The 18,633-nt window shown below is 43.0% G+C and overlaps 2 protein-coding genes across 3 annotated transcripts in view; both read right to left on the bottom strand.

Annotated features, from left to right (window-relative positions):
* Window positions 1-18,590, bottom strand: part of si:dkey-91m11.5 (PH_BCR_vertebrate and RhoGAP_Bcr domain-containing protein) — a 47,579-nt gene extending 28,989 nt beyond the window's left edge. Inside the window, exon 1 of the mRNA XM_042100160.1 lies at window positions 16,239-18,590. Within this exon, the coding sequence (XP_041956094.1) occupies window positions 16,239-17,595 (1,357 nt within the window). The 5' untranslated portion in view covers window positions 17,596-18,590. The remainder of the gene's footprint in view (window positions 1-16,238) is intronic.
* The window catches only part of LOC121714945 (tripartite motif-containing protein 16-like), a 1,397,702-nt gene that overhangs the window by 1,151,765 nt on the left and 227,304 nt on the right, over window positions 1-18,633 (bottom strand). The window lies entirely within an intron of this gene.

Genomic DNA, 18,633 nt, shown 5'->3' with positions numbered 1-18,633 from the left:
GTTATAGTTATAGTTATATATCTGAAGTGGTTGGTCTGAATGGGTGTAGTTATAGTTATAGATCTGAAGTGGTTGGTCTGGATGGGTGTAGTTATAGTTATAGTTATAGATCTGAAGTGGTTGGTCTGAATGGGTGTAGTTATAGTTATATATCTGAAGTGGTTGGTCTGGATGGGTGTAGTTATAGTTATAGTTATAGATCTGAAGTGGTTGGTCTGAATGGGTGTAGTTATAGTTATATATCTGAAGTGGTTGGTCTGAATGGGTGTAGTTATAGTTATAGTTATATATCTGAAGTGGTTGGTCTGAATGGGTGTAGTTATAGTTATAGATCTGAAGTGGTTGGTCTGGATGGGTGTAGTTATAGTTATAGTTATAGATCTGAAGTGGTTGGTCTGAATGGGTGTAGTTATAGTTATAGATCTGAAGTGGTTGGTCTGGATGGGTGTAGTTATAGTTATAGTTATAGATCTGAAGTGGTTGGTCTGAATGGGTGTAGTTATAGTTATATATCTGAAGTGGTTGGTCTGAATGGGTGTAGTTATAGTTATAGTTATAGATCTGAAGTGGTTGGTCTGAATGGGTGTAGTTATAGTTATATATCTGAAGTGGTTGGTCTGAATGGGTGTAGTTATAGTTATAGTTATAGATCTGAAGTGGTTGGTCTGAATGGGTGTAGTTATAGTTATATATCTGAAGTGGTTGGTCTGAATGGGTGTAGTTATAGTTATAGTTATAGTTATAGTTATAGATCTGAAGTGGTTGGTCTGGATGGGTGTAGTTATAGTTATAGTTATAGATCTGAAGTGGTTGGTCTGAATGGGTGTAGTTATAGTTATAGTTATATATCTGAAGTGGTTGGTCTGAATGGGTGTAGTTATAGTTATAGATCTGAAGTGGTTGGTCTGGATGGGTGTAGTTATAGTTATAGTTATAGATCTGAAGTGGTTGGTCTGAATGGGTGTAGTTATAGTTATATATCTGAAGTGGTTGGTCTGGATGGGTGTAGTTATAGTTATAGTTATAGATCTGAAGTGGTTGGTCTGAATGGGTGTAGTTATAGTTATATATCTGAAGTGGTTGGTCTGAATGGGTGTAGTTATAGTTATAGTTATATATCTGAAGTGGTTGGTCTGAATGGGTGTAGTTATAGTTATAGATCTGAAGTGGTTGGTCTGGATGGGTGTAGTTATAGTTATAGTTATAGATCTGAAGTGGTTGGTCTGAATGGGTGTAGTTATAGTTATAGATCTGAAGTGGTTGGTCTGGATGGGTGTAGTTATAGTTATAGTTATAGATCTGAAGTGGTTGGTCTGAATGGGTGTAGTTATAGTTATATATCTGAAGTGGTTGGTCTGAATGGGTGTAGTTATAGTTATAGTTATAGATCTGAAGTGGTTGGTCTGAATGGGTGTAGTTATAGTTATATATCTGAAGTGGTTGGTCTGAATGGGTGTAGTTATAGTTATAGTTATAGATCTGAAGTGGTTGGTCTGGATGGGTGTAGTTATAGTTATAGTTATAGATCTGAAGTGGTTGGTCTGAATGGGTGTAGTTATAGTTATAGTTATAGTTATATATCTGAAGTGGTTGGTCTGAATGGGTGTAGTTATAGTTATAGATCTGAAGTGGTTGGTCTGGATGGGTGTAGTTATAGTTATAGTTATAGATCTGAAGTGGTTGGTCTGAATGGGTGTAGTTATAGTTATATATCTGAAGTGGTTGGTCTGAATGGGTGTAGTTATAGTTATAGATCTGAAGTGGTTGGTCTGAATGGGTGTAGTTATAGTTATAGATATGAAGTGGTTGGTCTGAATGGCTGTGGTTATACTGTAGTTATAGATCTGAAGTGGTTGGTCTGGATGAGTTGGGTGGTTATATAGTTATAGATCTGAAGTGGTTGGTCTGGATGAGTTGGGTGGTTGTAGTTATAGATCTGAAGTGGTTATGATTGCTGAGGCCTGTGACTGTAGAGCAGTTCAGTGCTCTGACTGAAGGACCCTGCCTGAGTCCAGCGCATCGATCTCTTCCAAAACTGGAAATGAGTGGTGAGGTGTTAAAAGGAGATAGCAACGCACCCCATCCACACAAACACACACAGACAGTAATAGATTGTATCTGTAGGCTGGTTATCGAGAGATTGAGGAGAGAAACAAATAGCTTAGTGGCTTCATCTCTTCATACATTATGGGTGTGTTGTGCCAACAAGGATTAGGTTTGAACCTGGATTAAATCAAGGTTTCTCCATTAATCCAGCTACACCAAACTTTAAACCTAGTTTAAAAATAATCAGGTTTACATTTATACACAATTCCAAAAAATTGTTACAGTGATCCTTTTAATCTTGGTTTAAATGATCACATACACCTGGATTCATTTTAATCCTGTTGCTTAACTGCTTTAAACTCAGATTTAAAAAATGTTGTTTTATGATTGAGGAATTTTCAAGGAGGTACCGATTTAACAAGCAATCTGAAATAAGATTAAATACAAAAAAATCATGTATTGTACGCAATTAAACATGGCAGTGACCTGATTATCTTTAAACTAGGTTTAAAGTTTGGTGCAGGTTAAAACTTAATCCTTGTTGGTGCAACCCACCGTGGAGCAGTCAAGGTTTTCGTCACAGATTAAGGTTTTAATTGTGGATTTGTTAAACCATGCTTAAAATTAAGTGGTGCAACATAGCTCAAAATTAAACCTAGAGCTACAAATCCTTGATTAAGCCTAAACCTTCATTAATTTAATCCTTGTTGGTGCAACCCACCTATCACACCTAAATTATAGTCTGATACTACCACTGTATTTCATTTAGAATACTGAAGCTATATTCCACTATATACTCCTCACACGCTGTACTAAAGCTATACTCTGAGTATACTTCACTTGCACTATACTGTGCCCCCAATACTCTTAGATAGCAAACACAGTTTGCTACGCCCTTGCGGCACTCTTCAAATACTCATGTTCTCTCAAACACCTTGAGTTATACTGGGAATAATTTTCCAACAGTCCTGAAGGAATTTCCATACAAAGTGAGCACTTGCTGGCTGCTTTTTGTTCACTCATGTTAATGTAGAAGCAGAGAGGACCATCTCATGACCATTTCAAACTAATGATGATGCCAATAGTGTGCAAAGACGTCATTAAGGTAAACAGAGGCTATTTTGAAGATATAAAACATACTAAGAGTTTTTAACACAAGAAAACAAAGTCTGTGTGTGTGCACCCACTCATCAGCTGGTTTAGGAGTGTGTATGTGTGTGTGTGTGTGTGTACCTACCCATTAACTAGTTTAAATAGCTCATAACAGCAGCAGTGCAGTATGCCGCCACACACATCAAACACCTCTAATCACTCCAATCTGTGCCTTCAAAGGAGTGTGTGGTCACCACACACAGAAACACACACGTGCACACACACACACACACACACAAACACATACATACATACACACACAAACACATACATACATACACACACACACACACACACACACACTAACACATACATACACACACACATTCATGGACAGTCAGCCACACCCAATCACACACATAGACATTTTATATTTATTTAATTCGCCGTTAAACTTTCCGAATAGTCCAGCCTATTTAAGCAGCTCAATATTTAATTCAGGACGTCCAGTTGCGAGGGTAGAGAAAGTTCCCCAGCCTGCTGATGTGGAGGAGGAGCAGCACATCGCCAGCTGTTTGGCCTTTGGTTTGTGGATGTTCAGTTTTGTGTGTCCCAGGCCCAGCCAGTGGATGAGTCCCTCCACTGACCACAAGTTAGAGTGAGTTGGCATTTATTTCCTACTTTTTGAATGGCATAAACCAGAAACTGGTATTTCTCTATTTGTATTACACACAGACAGACAGACACGTGATAAAACACACACACACACACACACACACGCTGACTCGTACATTTAACTCATAAAACTCCAGGGTTGCTGATCTAAGGAGCCCCTCTAAAGCAGCTCTGCAGCCCCCTCCGCTTCCTTACACACACACACACACACACACACACACAGTGTCAACAGGGGGGGTTTCAGCTCCTGTGTAAACCATATGACACATCCTCTTTAAAACACACATCCACCCCCACGGCTGTTTCCACTGTGCTGTGCTGTGTGTGTGTGTGTGTGTGTGTGTGTGTGTGTGTCTGAGAAAGACTGAGTTCTCAAAGAATATGTTCAGAAATATACCGACACACACACACACACACACACACACACACACACACACACACACACACACACACCACACAACATCATGACACGAGCATATACACTTTTTGTGTGGATCATGTGTGTGTTTATGTAAGTCTGTGTGCAGGTACAGAACAGGTACATTCCAAAAAGGAGCAGATCATTTTACAACCTCAGGCAGTCTTGGAATGTTGAAATACAGTGAACGCGTGTGTGAATGCATGTGTGTGTGTGTGTGTGTGTGTGTGTGTGTGAATCATCTTTCCCAGAGGTGGTCATTCCTTTGATCATACACTAAGCATCTAAGTTTCGTTCTGTGTTGTTGAAGGTTTCCATTGGTCTTGGCGTGAAAACAGAACAGGACTAAAGAACTTTGGATAAAAATGGACTAAACAGGGTTTGTGAGGTGGGTAACTCAGACTTTCTGAGTTGGAATTCCAACTTCACACTTTAACACACACACACACACACATCTTCCGACCAAGAAGAAACACACTCCTGACCTCTGAGTGCTGTGTGTAGTGGTGTGTGAGTGTGTGTGTATGTGTGAGTGTGTGTGTAGCTAAACCTGAAATGTTATCTTTGGGACCCCCGATCTCACGCTGCCTCTGTGTGTGTGTGTGTGTGTGTGTGTGTGTGTGTGTGTGTGTGTGTGTGTGTGTGTGTGTGTGTGTCCTCGCACGTCTAAAACCATCTCCCGTAACTGTGCCGGCCAGCCACACTACAGAACTAAAGTGGAACATCATTAGCCTACATCTGTTAATGAGCTGTGGAGGGGCCTCCGCACTGACAGGATCAATGTAACAGCGCATCAGCATAGAAACACCACTACACACACACACACACACACACAGATTGCTACACTTAAACCTTGAAGGTACGCACTCACACACACACACCACTATACTTTGTCCCTGATGACACAGCTACCCTCTGCCCCTGACAGCACACACACACTGCAGATACACTCTAACTGCTAAACTTGGACAGCACACAAACACACTCTCAGTCTCTTTTTCTCTCTCTCTCTCTCACTCTCTCACACACACACACACACTCTAATTGCTATATTCTTCCCCTGACAGCACACACACAGTGTTAGTCCTGGAGGGGGACTGGTCCACTTGCTGCTCAAGGAGGAAGAGACAGGTAGCAGCAGAGACAAATCCAGAATCCTGCTCAGTCCACTGTTAATTACTAATTAATTAATAGGTCCAGTCTCCTTGGAGCAACTCAGGGTTAAGTGCCTTACTCAAGGGCACAACAGTCAAATGCAACAATCGAACCCCTGACTTTCAGGTTACTGCACGCTAACCCAGCTTCTTAGCCACTACACTAACATTGTCCTCTATGGATGAGCTGCACTTCCTGCTCAACTCAAACAGCCCAGAGCTTTATGACAGAGCTGCACTTCCTGCTCAAACAGCCCAGAGCTCTATGACAGAGCTGCACTTCCTGCTCAAACAGCCCAGAGGTCTCTGACAGAGCTGCTGATGCAGTTCCATTGACCTGCTGTAGTCTCAGGGGAGGCAGGAGAGGAAAATAGCAAAATGATCTCATGGCCCAGACACACTGGACACCATTTGCAATCAATGGCCTGGATGCATCACCAGGGGCCTCGTTCGGGCCACCTCTGGCCTGGCGTCCTGTCTGTCACCAGGGCTTCCCAGAGCTCTCTCATCCTCTCAGTTGCATCCATTAAATGCACTCGAGCTTCCAAAATACTCATGGATTACGAGGGGGAGGCAGCGCTATTACAGATGCTTTTGATTCCTCCAGCCCTCCCCAGCTGAGTCATGCTGTCCTGATGGACACGAGGTTGCTGCTTGTTGGTACTGAGGCATCATCATAAATCCTGAGCTGGCCATGTGCACAGAGCCAGTCTGACATCATGAAAATGGGGAATAAATCTCAGGCTGGGCTTTTTACTGATAATCTACTTGGCTGGCTAGTGTGTGTGTGTGTGTGTGTGTGTGTGTGTGTGTGTGTGTGTGTGTGTGTGTGTGTGTGTGTTTGTTGATCCAAACTAGAGAGTGTCCCTGTGTGACAGATGTACTGTCCTGCTGGGCCATCACCCTGCTTGCTCTACACACACACACAGACACTCACACACACTGCCACCCTATGTGGGCAGAGAGGCCACCTACAGGCCACTCCTCTAAACACTGCTCAGCACATCTGCCCAATCACAGTTTAGTCATATAGTTATATATAGTTGCTGTCAATAGTACCTTATTCAGATAGTTAGTTATCACTTAATGTGGTTGTTGTCATTAGAACCTCAGTGAGATAGTTAGTCATCACCATGTATGACAGCTGTCATTACTATAGTTGTCAGACTATGTCTGTCATTAGTGTACCTCTGACAGATAGTTTGTCATCACTAACTGTGATAGCGGTCATCAGATTGCTGTGCCCTTCTGCCAGCCCCTCCATGAGAGAGTATTTCCACCCACAGCCCTGCACATTGTGTGTGTGTGTGTGTGTGTGTTGGGGGGGGGGGGTCACCGAGTGGCCAGCGTGACACAGGCATGCTTGATTTCAATCCCCTGGATTTACGCGTCATCTGCCCCGTGGACGGAATCCCAGCAAGCGATCCGCTCTGTTCTCATGCCGATTATTCCACTGGCCGTGGCCCGCGTGCTGTGTGCTGTGTGCGCGTTTCCCAGCATGCTCTTGCATAACAGCAGCCAGGCTTAGACCAGCATCCCATCTGCTGCTGCAGAGAGCTTCACATTCAAGCCCATCAGAGACACATCACAAATGTTCCCCTCAGAAGAGCTTGTCAAACAGGCGTTTTGCTCCATTATACTGGCCTTTCTCTTGAGCCTGACATTTCCCTTGATATCAGGTTAGAATTGGACTTTACTGGACTTTACTGGGAAGCCGATGTAGCCCCAAACAATGCCCATGAAGTCAGGCTAGCATAAAACTGAACTGTAGCTGGAGTTAACCAGTAAAACTAAACACGAACGTGAACCTCAAAAGAAGGTATACAGCTGGCCTTTAACCTTACCTGAACTTTGCCCTGGAATGTGTGTTTCTCTAACATGGCAATACTAATAACACTTATACTGAACTAGATGTACCGCAGAGCGGTACAAAATATGACCGCCGCCCAGTCCAGCACATGTTTTCCACAAAAATAAGTCACGCTGAAAGGCATATATGATTCTAACTGTCTCACTGAATTGCATTATGCACACTCAATTCTCACTGGTATCTGCTAGACAATAAGTACCAAAACATGATTAGTTCATAGATTTCACATGTAAAATACATTTTATACAACCCCACCCCCATCTTGCCTGTTCATAATTCTGATAAATTCTTGAACTGTGTGCATGTGTGCATGTACATGTTTATGTTTATGTGTGTGTGGGTGGGTGGGTGGGTGTGTGTGCGTGCATGTGCATGTGCTTGTGCTTGTATGTTTGCCTGTTTATGTGCCTGTGTGTGTGCATGTGCATGCATGCATATATATGTCTACTGTGTGAGTATGTGTCATACGTAGGATTACTGTGAATGTATGTGTGTGCGTGTGTATCTGTTTATGCACATGTGTGCATATGGAATGGGTTTACATGACCCCTGGAGGCAAACATACGCAAAAAATTGGTCATCCTAGGCCCTACGGTTCTCAAGATATTCACAGAAAACTGTGTCTGCCCTACCCTCCTTTCGGGGGGTCCAGTCCAGCGGGGGGGCTACAGATCAAAACGAAAAAAGACGGTTCCATGCTATCCATGTGGGGTTACATGCCCACCAAGTTTCGTGTACCCCGGTCTTACAGTGTCCCGGAAATCCTTGACGGAAATTTGGACATGCAAAAAAGAAAAAAAAAAAAAGAAAAAATTCTGACTAAAACTATATGACCGCCGCTTCGCTGCGCGGCAGTCATAATAACTAAGAGGGGGACTTACAGACGGGCCCACAGGCCTCCAGATGACTGACAATAAAGGATTATAGAACAATTCATGGAAGATTTAGTCTAAAGCTGTTCTAAGACTAAAGAAGTGTTTAAAGCCTAAAACAGCGTTGTTTAAAGAAGTGTTGCTTAAATACTAGAGGTATGCTGTTTAAAGACTAAATAAGTGCATTTAACAGCTACCAGAAACACTTCAGCTCTGGCTACCACATGTCCTACACCATTCCTCTGTGGCTACCGCATGCTGTAGCTACACGATTCCTCTGCTGACCTGAGCTGAGCTCTCTGCTGTATGTGGTGCCAACACTGTACACACAGAGAAACACAACAACAACAACAACAACAACAACATTGCCACCATCACCAACATCACAACAAGCTACTGCTGGCTGGCTGCATGGTGTCCACAGTGAGTAGGTCTCCCTTTTGTGACCCATCATGGATCCTGAGGGCATTAGTGCTGGTCCTGTGGCAGACACCAGAGAGCCAATGAGGCTGTTCGTGCGGACGTCTCCCCCTTCATGATGGGAGCAGCTCACAGCCCTCCCTGCCCCCACTAACAAAGGCCCTGCGAAGCCCAGCACGCCATCTGACCCCTTTAAGGCAATTAGCCCAGTGCAGGGGCAACTACATTGATGTCTGCTGACACATAAACACCAAGGGTGGGCAGCACCGTGGCTCAGATGCCCCAGGGCATCCATGGCCTCCAACATTGCCTTAGCTAACATCAATAACACAGTCTTAGCTACCATCACTAACACAGCTTTAGATAACATCACTAGCACAGCCTCAGATACTGTAACATCACTAACACAGTTTCAGATAACATCACTAGCTTCAGCTATCATCACCAACACAGTCTCACAGAGCTTAAGGACGGCTACACGCCAGACTGCAGCTCCAATGAGAACCTAAGTATAAGTATATGTACTCTTTTGAGTACCGTGAGGGAAATTTGGTCTCTGAATTAATCCCAATTCGTGAATTAGTGAAACACACACAGCACACAGTGTACACACAGTGAGGTGAAGCACACACTAATCCCGGCGCAGTGAGCTGCCTGAGCTATCAGCTATCACAAAACCACTAGCACAGCCTCGGCTAACATCACTAAAACCACTAGCACAGCCTCGGCTAACATCACTAAAACCACTAACATAGGGAGGGAAAGTAATCTCATCGCCATCTAGTGGTTGCGTTCCTAGAGTTTAGCGGAGTGGATGGGATTTTTTTTTAGAAAAAATATATCTCGGTGCACATTGGGATCTTAATTTAATGCCTTCCATATGTTAGGCACTGGGGTCACCTCTATTGCTTCAAGTGGTCATACCTTATTTTTAGGATCAGTTTAATTGTTTTGAGTTTTTGTCGTAACACGGTGATAAGGAACTACAGCTGCATGTGACGTCACATGTTTGGGCGCTTAATCTCTAACTGATCAATACGCAATTTGCTTAACTGGCTTAACATATTTTTGTAATAACGGAACGTGATGTAAACCGCGTGGTGATAACCTTTATGTCAGGATAACTGGTGTTGTGCTTCTACTCACATGAAGAGCTAGCTGTAAGTGTTAAGTGTCAATGCTAACCAGGCTAATAAACAAACCATGCTGCCGTGAGTAACGTTGAAGGGTAAAGTCACGTGACTTCTTTTGTAGTTCGTTTATGAAACAAAAGGAGCAATTTCGATTTTCTTAAATAAGGCGAAATAGGGTCTGACATTTTCACAGTTAGAATATTATTACTGTATAGACACTGAAAATATTTTTGGTGGATAACATCGCTGATTTGGCTTCACAATATTTTTTTAAAAATAGGTCTATGGGACTTAAAGGAGAATTCCGGTGTGATATTGACCTAAAGTGTATCGAAACATGATACCGAGTGTGAACGTATGTCTCATAGCCCATCTCGGCTTGTCCCCTGCACTCCAAAATCTGGCGCTAGTTAGCCGATGCTACCAACATCTTTTTCAATAGTGGTGCTTCGGCATCGGGCTAGCCATGCAAATAAATCACTGTTTTACACCCATTTAAGAGGCTCAATGTATCTCCACACTTCATTGGTAGACTTCCGAGGGCCCTGACATTTAAAACGAGACATTGAGAACTTTGAAAAAGCACTGGTAGTTTACTTACAAGACGATTTATACAGACAGTATCTTCACGAAGTTTAGCGTTTGCAGCCATCTTGAATTTAGTCACGATAAGTCGAGCAACGAGTAAGAATGAACAGCTATGATAAGGGATCAGATTCCAAAAATAATTCAGTGGAAATGCATGGATTCCAGTTGCTGCTACTGGAAGAAACTGGAATCCATGCATTTCCACTGAATTATTTTTGGAATCTGATCCCTTATCATACCTGTTCATTCTTACTCGTTGCTCGACTTATCGTGACTAAATTCAAGATGGCTGCAAACGTTAAACTTCGTGAAGATACTGTCTGTATAAATCGTCTTGTAAGTAAACTACCAGTGCTTTTTCAAAGTTCTCAATGTCTCGTTTTAAATGTCAGGGCCCTAGGAAGTCTACCAATGAAGTGTGGAGATACATTGAGCCTCGTAAATGGGTGTAAAACAGTGATTTATTTGCATGGCTAGCCCGATGCCGAAGCACCACTACTGAAAAAGTTGTTGGTAGCATCGGCTAACTAGCGCCAGATTTTGGAGTGCAGGGGACAAGTCGAGATGGGCTATGAGACATACGTTCACACTCGGTATCATGTTTCAATACACTTTAGGTCAATATCACACCGGAATTCTCCTTTAACATTGGAGCTGCTCTTCGATAGGAACGCAACCACTTGGGGCGCTAGTTTTCACTTTCCCTCCCTATTGCCTCACTGGCACAGCCTCAACTAAAACCACCAACACAGTCTCACACAGCTTCAAGGACAGCTACAATGAGAACCTGACATCTAGCGAGAAGGACTTCTCCTCCAGCCAGTCCAGCCATGTGTTTCTAGTAGAGTCTCTGCTAACATCATATCGCTAAGATCAGTGGTGGAGGAAGTACTGAACCTCAGTACTTAAGTAAAAGTACAAATACACAGAGAAATATTTACTTTAGTAAAAGTAAAAGTACCACAATGACAACCCTACTTAAGTAAAAGTAAAAAGTACCTGCTTTTAAATGTACTTTAAGTATTAAAAGTAAAAGTATTTGCATAATGATTTATTCTCTTAATATCTATATTCTAAAAGGAAAAATCAGTATGGGCTGTGGCATTTTAATTAAGCTAGTTTTAGGTAATACTCGACTAGATAGTTTTAAGTTAATGCAATTGTGCTTACCATCTGTGGCCCAGTTTACATTCTGACCTACAATTCTAGAGACTGTAATTCTGGTTATCTACTAGGGTGATCTGCTGAGTAATATCATTCAGCAAAACACGAGAGCCTGAAGTTTAACGGGGTAGACAAGGGAAACGTCGGGTGGATCGTAATGCCAATTATGCTGACCGAACAGAAAAGTTGCTGAGAAAGGTGTCTTTATGATTAAGTTCAGTTTCACTTGCGCAGACGCATAGACATTGAATGAGCGCTCACGTTACTACCCCCCAATTGTAGGCTATGCATCTTTATTTAATCACACACAATTAAGGAATATTTCCTAATCTGGAAAATGTTACGTTTTTTCCGGCCACCGGTTCATTAATAGTCTACCATTCATTTGTGCCGCAAATGATCAGACGTGTGACAGAAGCATGGGCATAGCCTGTAACTTCGCTGATCCGCGGATAGCAATCTCATCGGAGAGGAGGCCCTAACCCTGCAGATAACAGACAGAGAAAGGCACAGAACACAGTTGCATGTACAGTGTAGCCATGGGTCTGGTGAATATAGCCTACCGAATGCAGATGGCTACAAGCTCACGCTTTGCCTGGTCTAGACTAGAAGCTTATGTTTCTAAGAATGCACGTAGCGCTCCAGAATCTTTGGTAGCAACCCCCCGGTAAAACAAACGTGTTTGTCAGAGAGAAAAAAAAAACTGATCATAAAATGTATCATAAAAAGGAACGATGGTGTTGTAGAAATGTAGCGGAGTAAAAGTACAGATAATTGCTGTAAAATGTAACAAAGTAAAAGTCAAAAGTATGCACTATAAATTTTACTCAAGTAAAGTAGGTACAAATACGTGGAAAATTTACTTAAGTACAGTAACGAAGTATTTGTACTTCGTTACATTCCACCACTGGCTAAGATAGCCTCAGCCAAAATCTCCTATATCACTAAAGCAACCTGAACTAACCTCAGCTCACTGGTGCCACCACCATCACTTACAGTTTTTTTCAACTGCTTACACACTAAATCTTTGCTTGTCACACAATTTTCTAAACATGTCCTCCAAACATCATAACCTGACACCAAATCTGCAAAACCATACACTAATTCTCAGTGTTTGACTCAGTTTTCAATTGACTAAAACACATTTTGCAAAACACCCCACACAATTTTCTACCTAACACACAAAAATCTAACAGGAAGTAACTTGATTTCGTTCTTCAAACACACTAAATCACCAGTGCTTTACTCTTTCTCTTCACATGTGCAAACACTATTTCATTTACTGAACACCATCCAATCATCGCCTTAGTATAGGTCTATGATATACTCTCTATATAGGTATAGACCCTTTCAATCTGCTCCTAGAGGATTTCCGGTTGAAATATTCAGAACCAATGCAGATACTTTGAATATTACAGTAATCGGACTTTAGCTTACAGTAATGTTCTACAAAAAGTTGACTTTATGTAAAATTTGTCTTTTTACTCCATTTTTGTTTGTCCCCATGTTACAGTACCATTAGCTCAATACATTTTTCTGTGCCTCCAGAAATGCCTTAGGAACGCTTACTGTAGAATTGTTTGTTTCTGCAGTTGAAAGGGTTTATAGGCCTATGAATACATACTGTACTCATACCCCCCCCCCCCCCCCCCCCCCCACACACACACACACACACACACTTGTCTTTGGAAAAAAAACTAAATCAGTGTTTTCAAGACTCCATGTACATCTAGTGGTCTTGTTTTCTTGTTTGCTGTAAAATACTGTATTCGCAACAGTATATTTTTTGGGAAAAATCACTATTTTTGGTTTCAATATTGCTTGCATTTTTACTGTGTATTTCAACTTCTCTTTGTTGATACCGTAACTTTCACTCTTGTATGAAAATACATATAGAAAGCCTAAGACAGAAGAGCTTTAGGTTTTGAGCAACAGTGTGTACATGATGTATCCAAAATGCCATATTATGACAAAAGTGTTTGTAATGTGAGGCGAATGTTTGCTTTAAAGATGTGTTTTTGACATTTTGAATGTTGTGTGTCATTTTGCTGGAGATTTGAGGCATTTTGCATTTTGTGTGAGCAATTGTTGGTTTTGTGTGTAGAGTTTTGAAAAATAGACACAGAGTTTTGAAAACGTGTGTAAACAATTGTAAAAAACTGTAAACACTCCCCCACACCCCAATAGACCTCTCCAGAATAAGTCCCGCCTCCGTAACTTCCGTATCCATCCAACTTCCGGTCGTCAAATGTCTATGGGAAATAACATGGCGTTGCGAAAGATCTTACCTGTCAAACTGTGTAGGTGACAAAGTAGAAAAAGCTGGTGGGCCGATTGGCCTACATACTTCTGCCATCTAGTTTCCACTGGATTTTTTGATTGTCGGTGCCGTTTAAGTAGTAAACGATTATTAATGCTAACCGGGAGCTAGTTCCGATGTACACGGGCGGAGGAGGGCGTTAGATCTTGCTCACAACCCAGTCACAACCTAATGTGATGGTCATTTTCACGTGTGATTTATGCGTGGTTTCAGTGGTCTATAAATGTAAATCGTTTGCAAGGTTCAGCCTCTTTTCAACATGACTTAACTTTGGTCTGACTGTGCGAGTTTGTTGGCTGTTATTGAGATATTTGAAAAAGAAAGAAATTGCCGACGAAGATTTTTTTTCACAAATAACAGATAATGATAAGCAGACTAGGAATCAGAGGCTGAACTGTATTGAGTCGATAGCTTTATTTTGCATGACCTTGATCAGAACAGTCTGAAGCGTGCGTTAGCTTAGTGCTTCTTACTGATATTTCTACTTTAACGGCACCGACAATCAAAAAAAACCAGTGGAAACTAGATGGCAGAAGTGTGTAGGCCAATCGGCCCACCATTTTTTTCTATTTCGCCACCTAGAGATGTTTTACCGGTATGATATTTCGAAACGCCATGTTATTTCCCATAGACATTCGACGCCCGGAAGTTGGATGGATACGGAAGTTACGGAGGCGGGACTTATTCCGGAGAGGTCTATAGCGCAGGACCGAAGATGTGTTCTCTGTTTGGCAGAATAGCAACATGAAGCAGAGCTGAATAACGTGGACACACCGTCAGCTGTCCCTTGACCAGACCCTGTTCACCTTATTCCGCCACACCCAATTTTAAAAATGTACTTTCTTCCGCCTTGTGCTCAATATTCCCGTCGGCTAGTTCAGGCTAATTAGCTTCATTGGGATAGCACGGCAGAGGAACGAGAGGTTAACTTGGGAGGAAACGAAAAAATGCCATCTGGAGATCAGATGGCAAGATTGTACTTCGCCTTCACCTCTACGGAGTGAGCAGATGATATGTGGCGATCGCCTCCAGTCGGGTGGACAGTAACTAAGTACATTTACTTGTTTACTGTACTCAAGTATGATTTTTGAGTATCGATACTTTACTATTAATATTTTTGAAAACTTGAGACTTTTACTAAACTATGTTTGAAAGACAAATATTGTGCTTTTGACTCCATTACATTTGAAATATGAGCAAGAAGTACTCGTTACTTTTAACCACATTTGATTCTTCAAATGCAATAATGCAATAGACCATCTTGAAGTTCATTTTTTCAATAGTTAAATTTGAACTTGGATGAATTGGCTGTGGTAATGACAACAGATTTTTCATCAGAACATCCTCCATGTAGCCTGGGAGAACCCAGATGAACCTGTTAGCAATTGACATTTGAGATGTGGTCTGGTGTTAACCAGACTATCCTCCATGATCATTGTGAAATTGGAATGAAATCAAACAATCACTGACATTCACCACATAGCTATATCTTTACCCTACATCATTAAACGATTAATAATCTACTCATTATTAAGTTATCCGGTTTAGCATTTGGCAGTGGAAATGTTTTAAATTTGTGAACAAGATAATTAATAGTTATTTAAATTACACTATTGCATCCATTCGAACAGTTGCAAAGTTATACAAATAGGTAAAATATTTTTGTTGGATGTAAGGAACTAAAGGTCTGTTCAAGTCCTATGACCGACCAAAGGATGTATACCCTATTAATGGGCAAATAAACATTACTTTACAACACATTATAAAGGATAAATACTTGTACTTCTGAATACTTAAGCAAGTACTTCTACTTCAACTTAAGTAAAAATCTGACTTAGCAACTTTCACTTGTATTGGAGTAATATTTGACAAGGTGTATCTATACTTTCACTTAAGTAAAGGAACTGTGGACTTCGTCTCTGCCTCCAGTATCCTATGGAGATATATTTTAGAGATGGACTGGCCATTCTCAGCACAGCATGTCAATATAATTGTCATAATATGTTCTTAGAGTGCTTTCTTTATTTGTACCCAAAACCCAATACATTATCTGATTATTTTCTGTCCAAAATGTTAAAACCAAAACACTTACTTCAGAACACTTATTACAGAAACTTCCTAACTCACTCGCGAATCCTATCTGATCTGTTTGGTAATTACGGTAACTATGTTTAGAAAGTCATTACAGAACAGCCGCTCCTAACTCCTAAGTGTTCTCCTAACTCCAGATAGGACAGGTGTATTACAGAAAGGAAATCACCAAAATCCTAAAGTTCCTAACTTGACCCATAACATACAGTATGATAGTCATCTCAATAGAACTCTACTATCTCAATGTATCGCAATGGATATACTGCTCAATGGGAAGTTCAAACACAAAGATGGCGCACCCCCCATGTTTGCGCGCGGAATAAAGTGAATAGAAACAGATAAAATCACATATCATATGAGTGCTAACAGTAGCCACTTGCCTTGTGTACACTTACCCAGATCTCCATGGTAACTGTTGTCATGCGATGTTCGACTGGAGGTGGAGTCTCTGTCACTGGGCCAGGTCCGGCTGGGTTTGCGCGTGGCCACTCGGGGTGGCACACCCGGCTGCTTCGGCCACCGCTGTGGCTGAGGGGTGGGGGGGCTGTTGCTCTCCAGTGATTGCTGGGAGGGTGAGCGGCTCTTGTCCCGGAGGGATCGCGGGGCCAAGGGCCCGAGAGACACACGGCTGGACTGGCTGGAGGAGAAGTCCTCCTCGCTGGAGGTCAGGTTCTCATTCGAGCTGCAGTCCGGCGTGTAGCCGTCCTCGAAACTGTGCGGGGAGCACGACCGCCGGGGCCAAGTAAGGGCCACCTCCTCCCCGTCCCCCATCAGGCCCCCCACGTACACACTGGTGTAAGGCTGGCACTGGGGCTGGCTCTCCGTCTGATGCCTGCCCTGCCGGGGACCCTCAGCCCTGCCCTCGTCCGGCCGCAGCAGGTTGTCCTTCAGGAAGCGGGCGTTCAGTTCCGGGTCCTCACACTCGTGGTCCAGGCTGGCAGCGCTGACCTCAGAGCGTCGCCCACGCGTCACTAGTTTGCGGCTGTTCCCCGGGCCTCCAGGCCGACCGCCTGACATGGAGGCCCGAGATTGCTGCCGCTCCATCAGCATGGCCTGGGAGCCCAGGCTGCTGATCTTGTCGGAGACGTCTCGGTTGTTGACCTTCACCAGCCCACGCTCCTGGTGGTATTCCATGTTCACATAGAAGGTTTTATCTGCCCCCGCCGTGCAGGGTGGACCCCTCACCTCCATGGGCTGAGCGTCCCCCTTCCTAAGGCGCTCGAAGTTGGATCGCAGGGCTGCCACCCCGAGACGCTCTTGGGGGGAGGAGTCCTGGGGAGCCTCTGGCTCCTGAACAGGTGCAGGTCTCCATGACGACTCCGTGCTCTTCTGGGCGTTCACCTCTCTGTGAGATTGTCGGTCATTGCTGGGCTGGACCAAGGGAGTCTCGTCATCTAGGGACTGCTGGGAGGGGAGCCGCTCTTCCTCAGTGGAGGAGCACCTTCCCCCATTGCTGTCTATGGATGACAGGCCCTCAGGAGCTGGAGACTGGTCCTCCTCATTGAGCTGGGACGTCTGCTTGAAGCCCCACCTCTGGCGATCGTAGCTCTTCCTCTCCTTGGCCAGGAGTGTCTGCAGGTAGATCATCCTGAAGCGCTCCTTGTTCACCTCCGTCTCCAGCTGCTTGATGGAGCTCTTGCATTTATCCAGCTCTTGCTCGATGTCCCCCACCGAGTTGAGCGCCATGGCCGGCGGACTGGACTCGGGGAACTGCGCTCTCCATGCCTCCACAAAGCCCATCGGCTCCACCATGTTTGCTAACTAAAGGAGACCGATTTTCATAAACTACAAAACATGTGCACTGCTTTGGCAGATTAGCTATTAGTTCCCTTCCTTCATGTACAATTAAGTTTTTTGTTGTGTCAGGATGTCTTCAGGGTGTAAAGCAACTCGAGAAACTGTCTGTCGCTTGCAGCCGTTCAAGGCAATTTATGTATTCATGTTTTTCAGTAAGCCAAACTCTAAGACTGTCCTATTCCCATCATTGCCAAATCTTAGATGAAAACAACTTAGGCATTACGTATCTGTCAAAGACGATTTACTCCCAGAACTAAAGTCTTCATTTTACAAAAGGTGAATGTTTTTCATAAACAAAATTTCCTCTGACGCAAGTTATATTCACAGTCATTTCTCTCGTTGAGACCTACCAGATCGCCAATGAAGATCAGTTTTGACAATATTCCGTGAGAAAGTGAATCTTTTCCGCTGTGAGACTGGTTTGTGGGTTGATCGTAGCTGCAGTCGCATTGTTATCCTCTTTTCTCACTTTAAATGTTAGCTACTAGATTAATGTCCAGATTTACGCTGCTATCAAACACTTGTGTTTCTCCCGTCTCACCCACTCCCGTGGCTCTGTCCCGAGTTACTGCAGGAAAGGGAGGGACCAGACTGGACGTGATTAATAGTGGCTCCACCGACTGGCGAAGTTTAAAGTCGCAGTAGTTCGATGCACTGGTTGATTTGGCGTGCTAATGCACACAACGCCTAAAAGCAATTGGGCACCAGACGGCTGTCGATCTTCTTTTCATAGTTTTTTAAAATCTGAATAACACAGAAAAAGTTAACAATATAATTAAAAAAACAGCTCACCCAGTGCGCTGGACTGTAGACTGTACAGATGAAGTGGTTTGCCGTAGACTTGATTTAATGAGACAGCATATCTACATTCCAGACCATCCTAATATTCCGTAATCACAAAATATGCATCAGTGTCACTCAAACATATTAGGTCGTTCAATTCGGCTACCATACCAACGGCCCGTAAGCAAGTTCGAATATGGACGTTTAGCA

This window comes from Alosa sapidissima, chromosome 8 (genome assembly GCF_018492685.1).
Source record: "Alosa sapidissima isolate fAloSap1 chromosome 8, fAloSap1.pri, whole genome shotgun sequence".
Classification (NCBI taxonomy): domain Eukaryota; kingdom Metazoa; phylum Chordata; class Actinopteri; order Clupeiformes; family Clupeidae; genus Alosa; species Alosa sapidissima.
The sequence above is the reverse complement of the archived record's forward strand: the minus strand, read 5'-3'. Positions and strand labels throughout refer to the sequence as shown.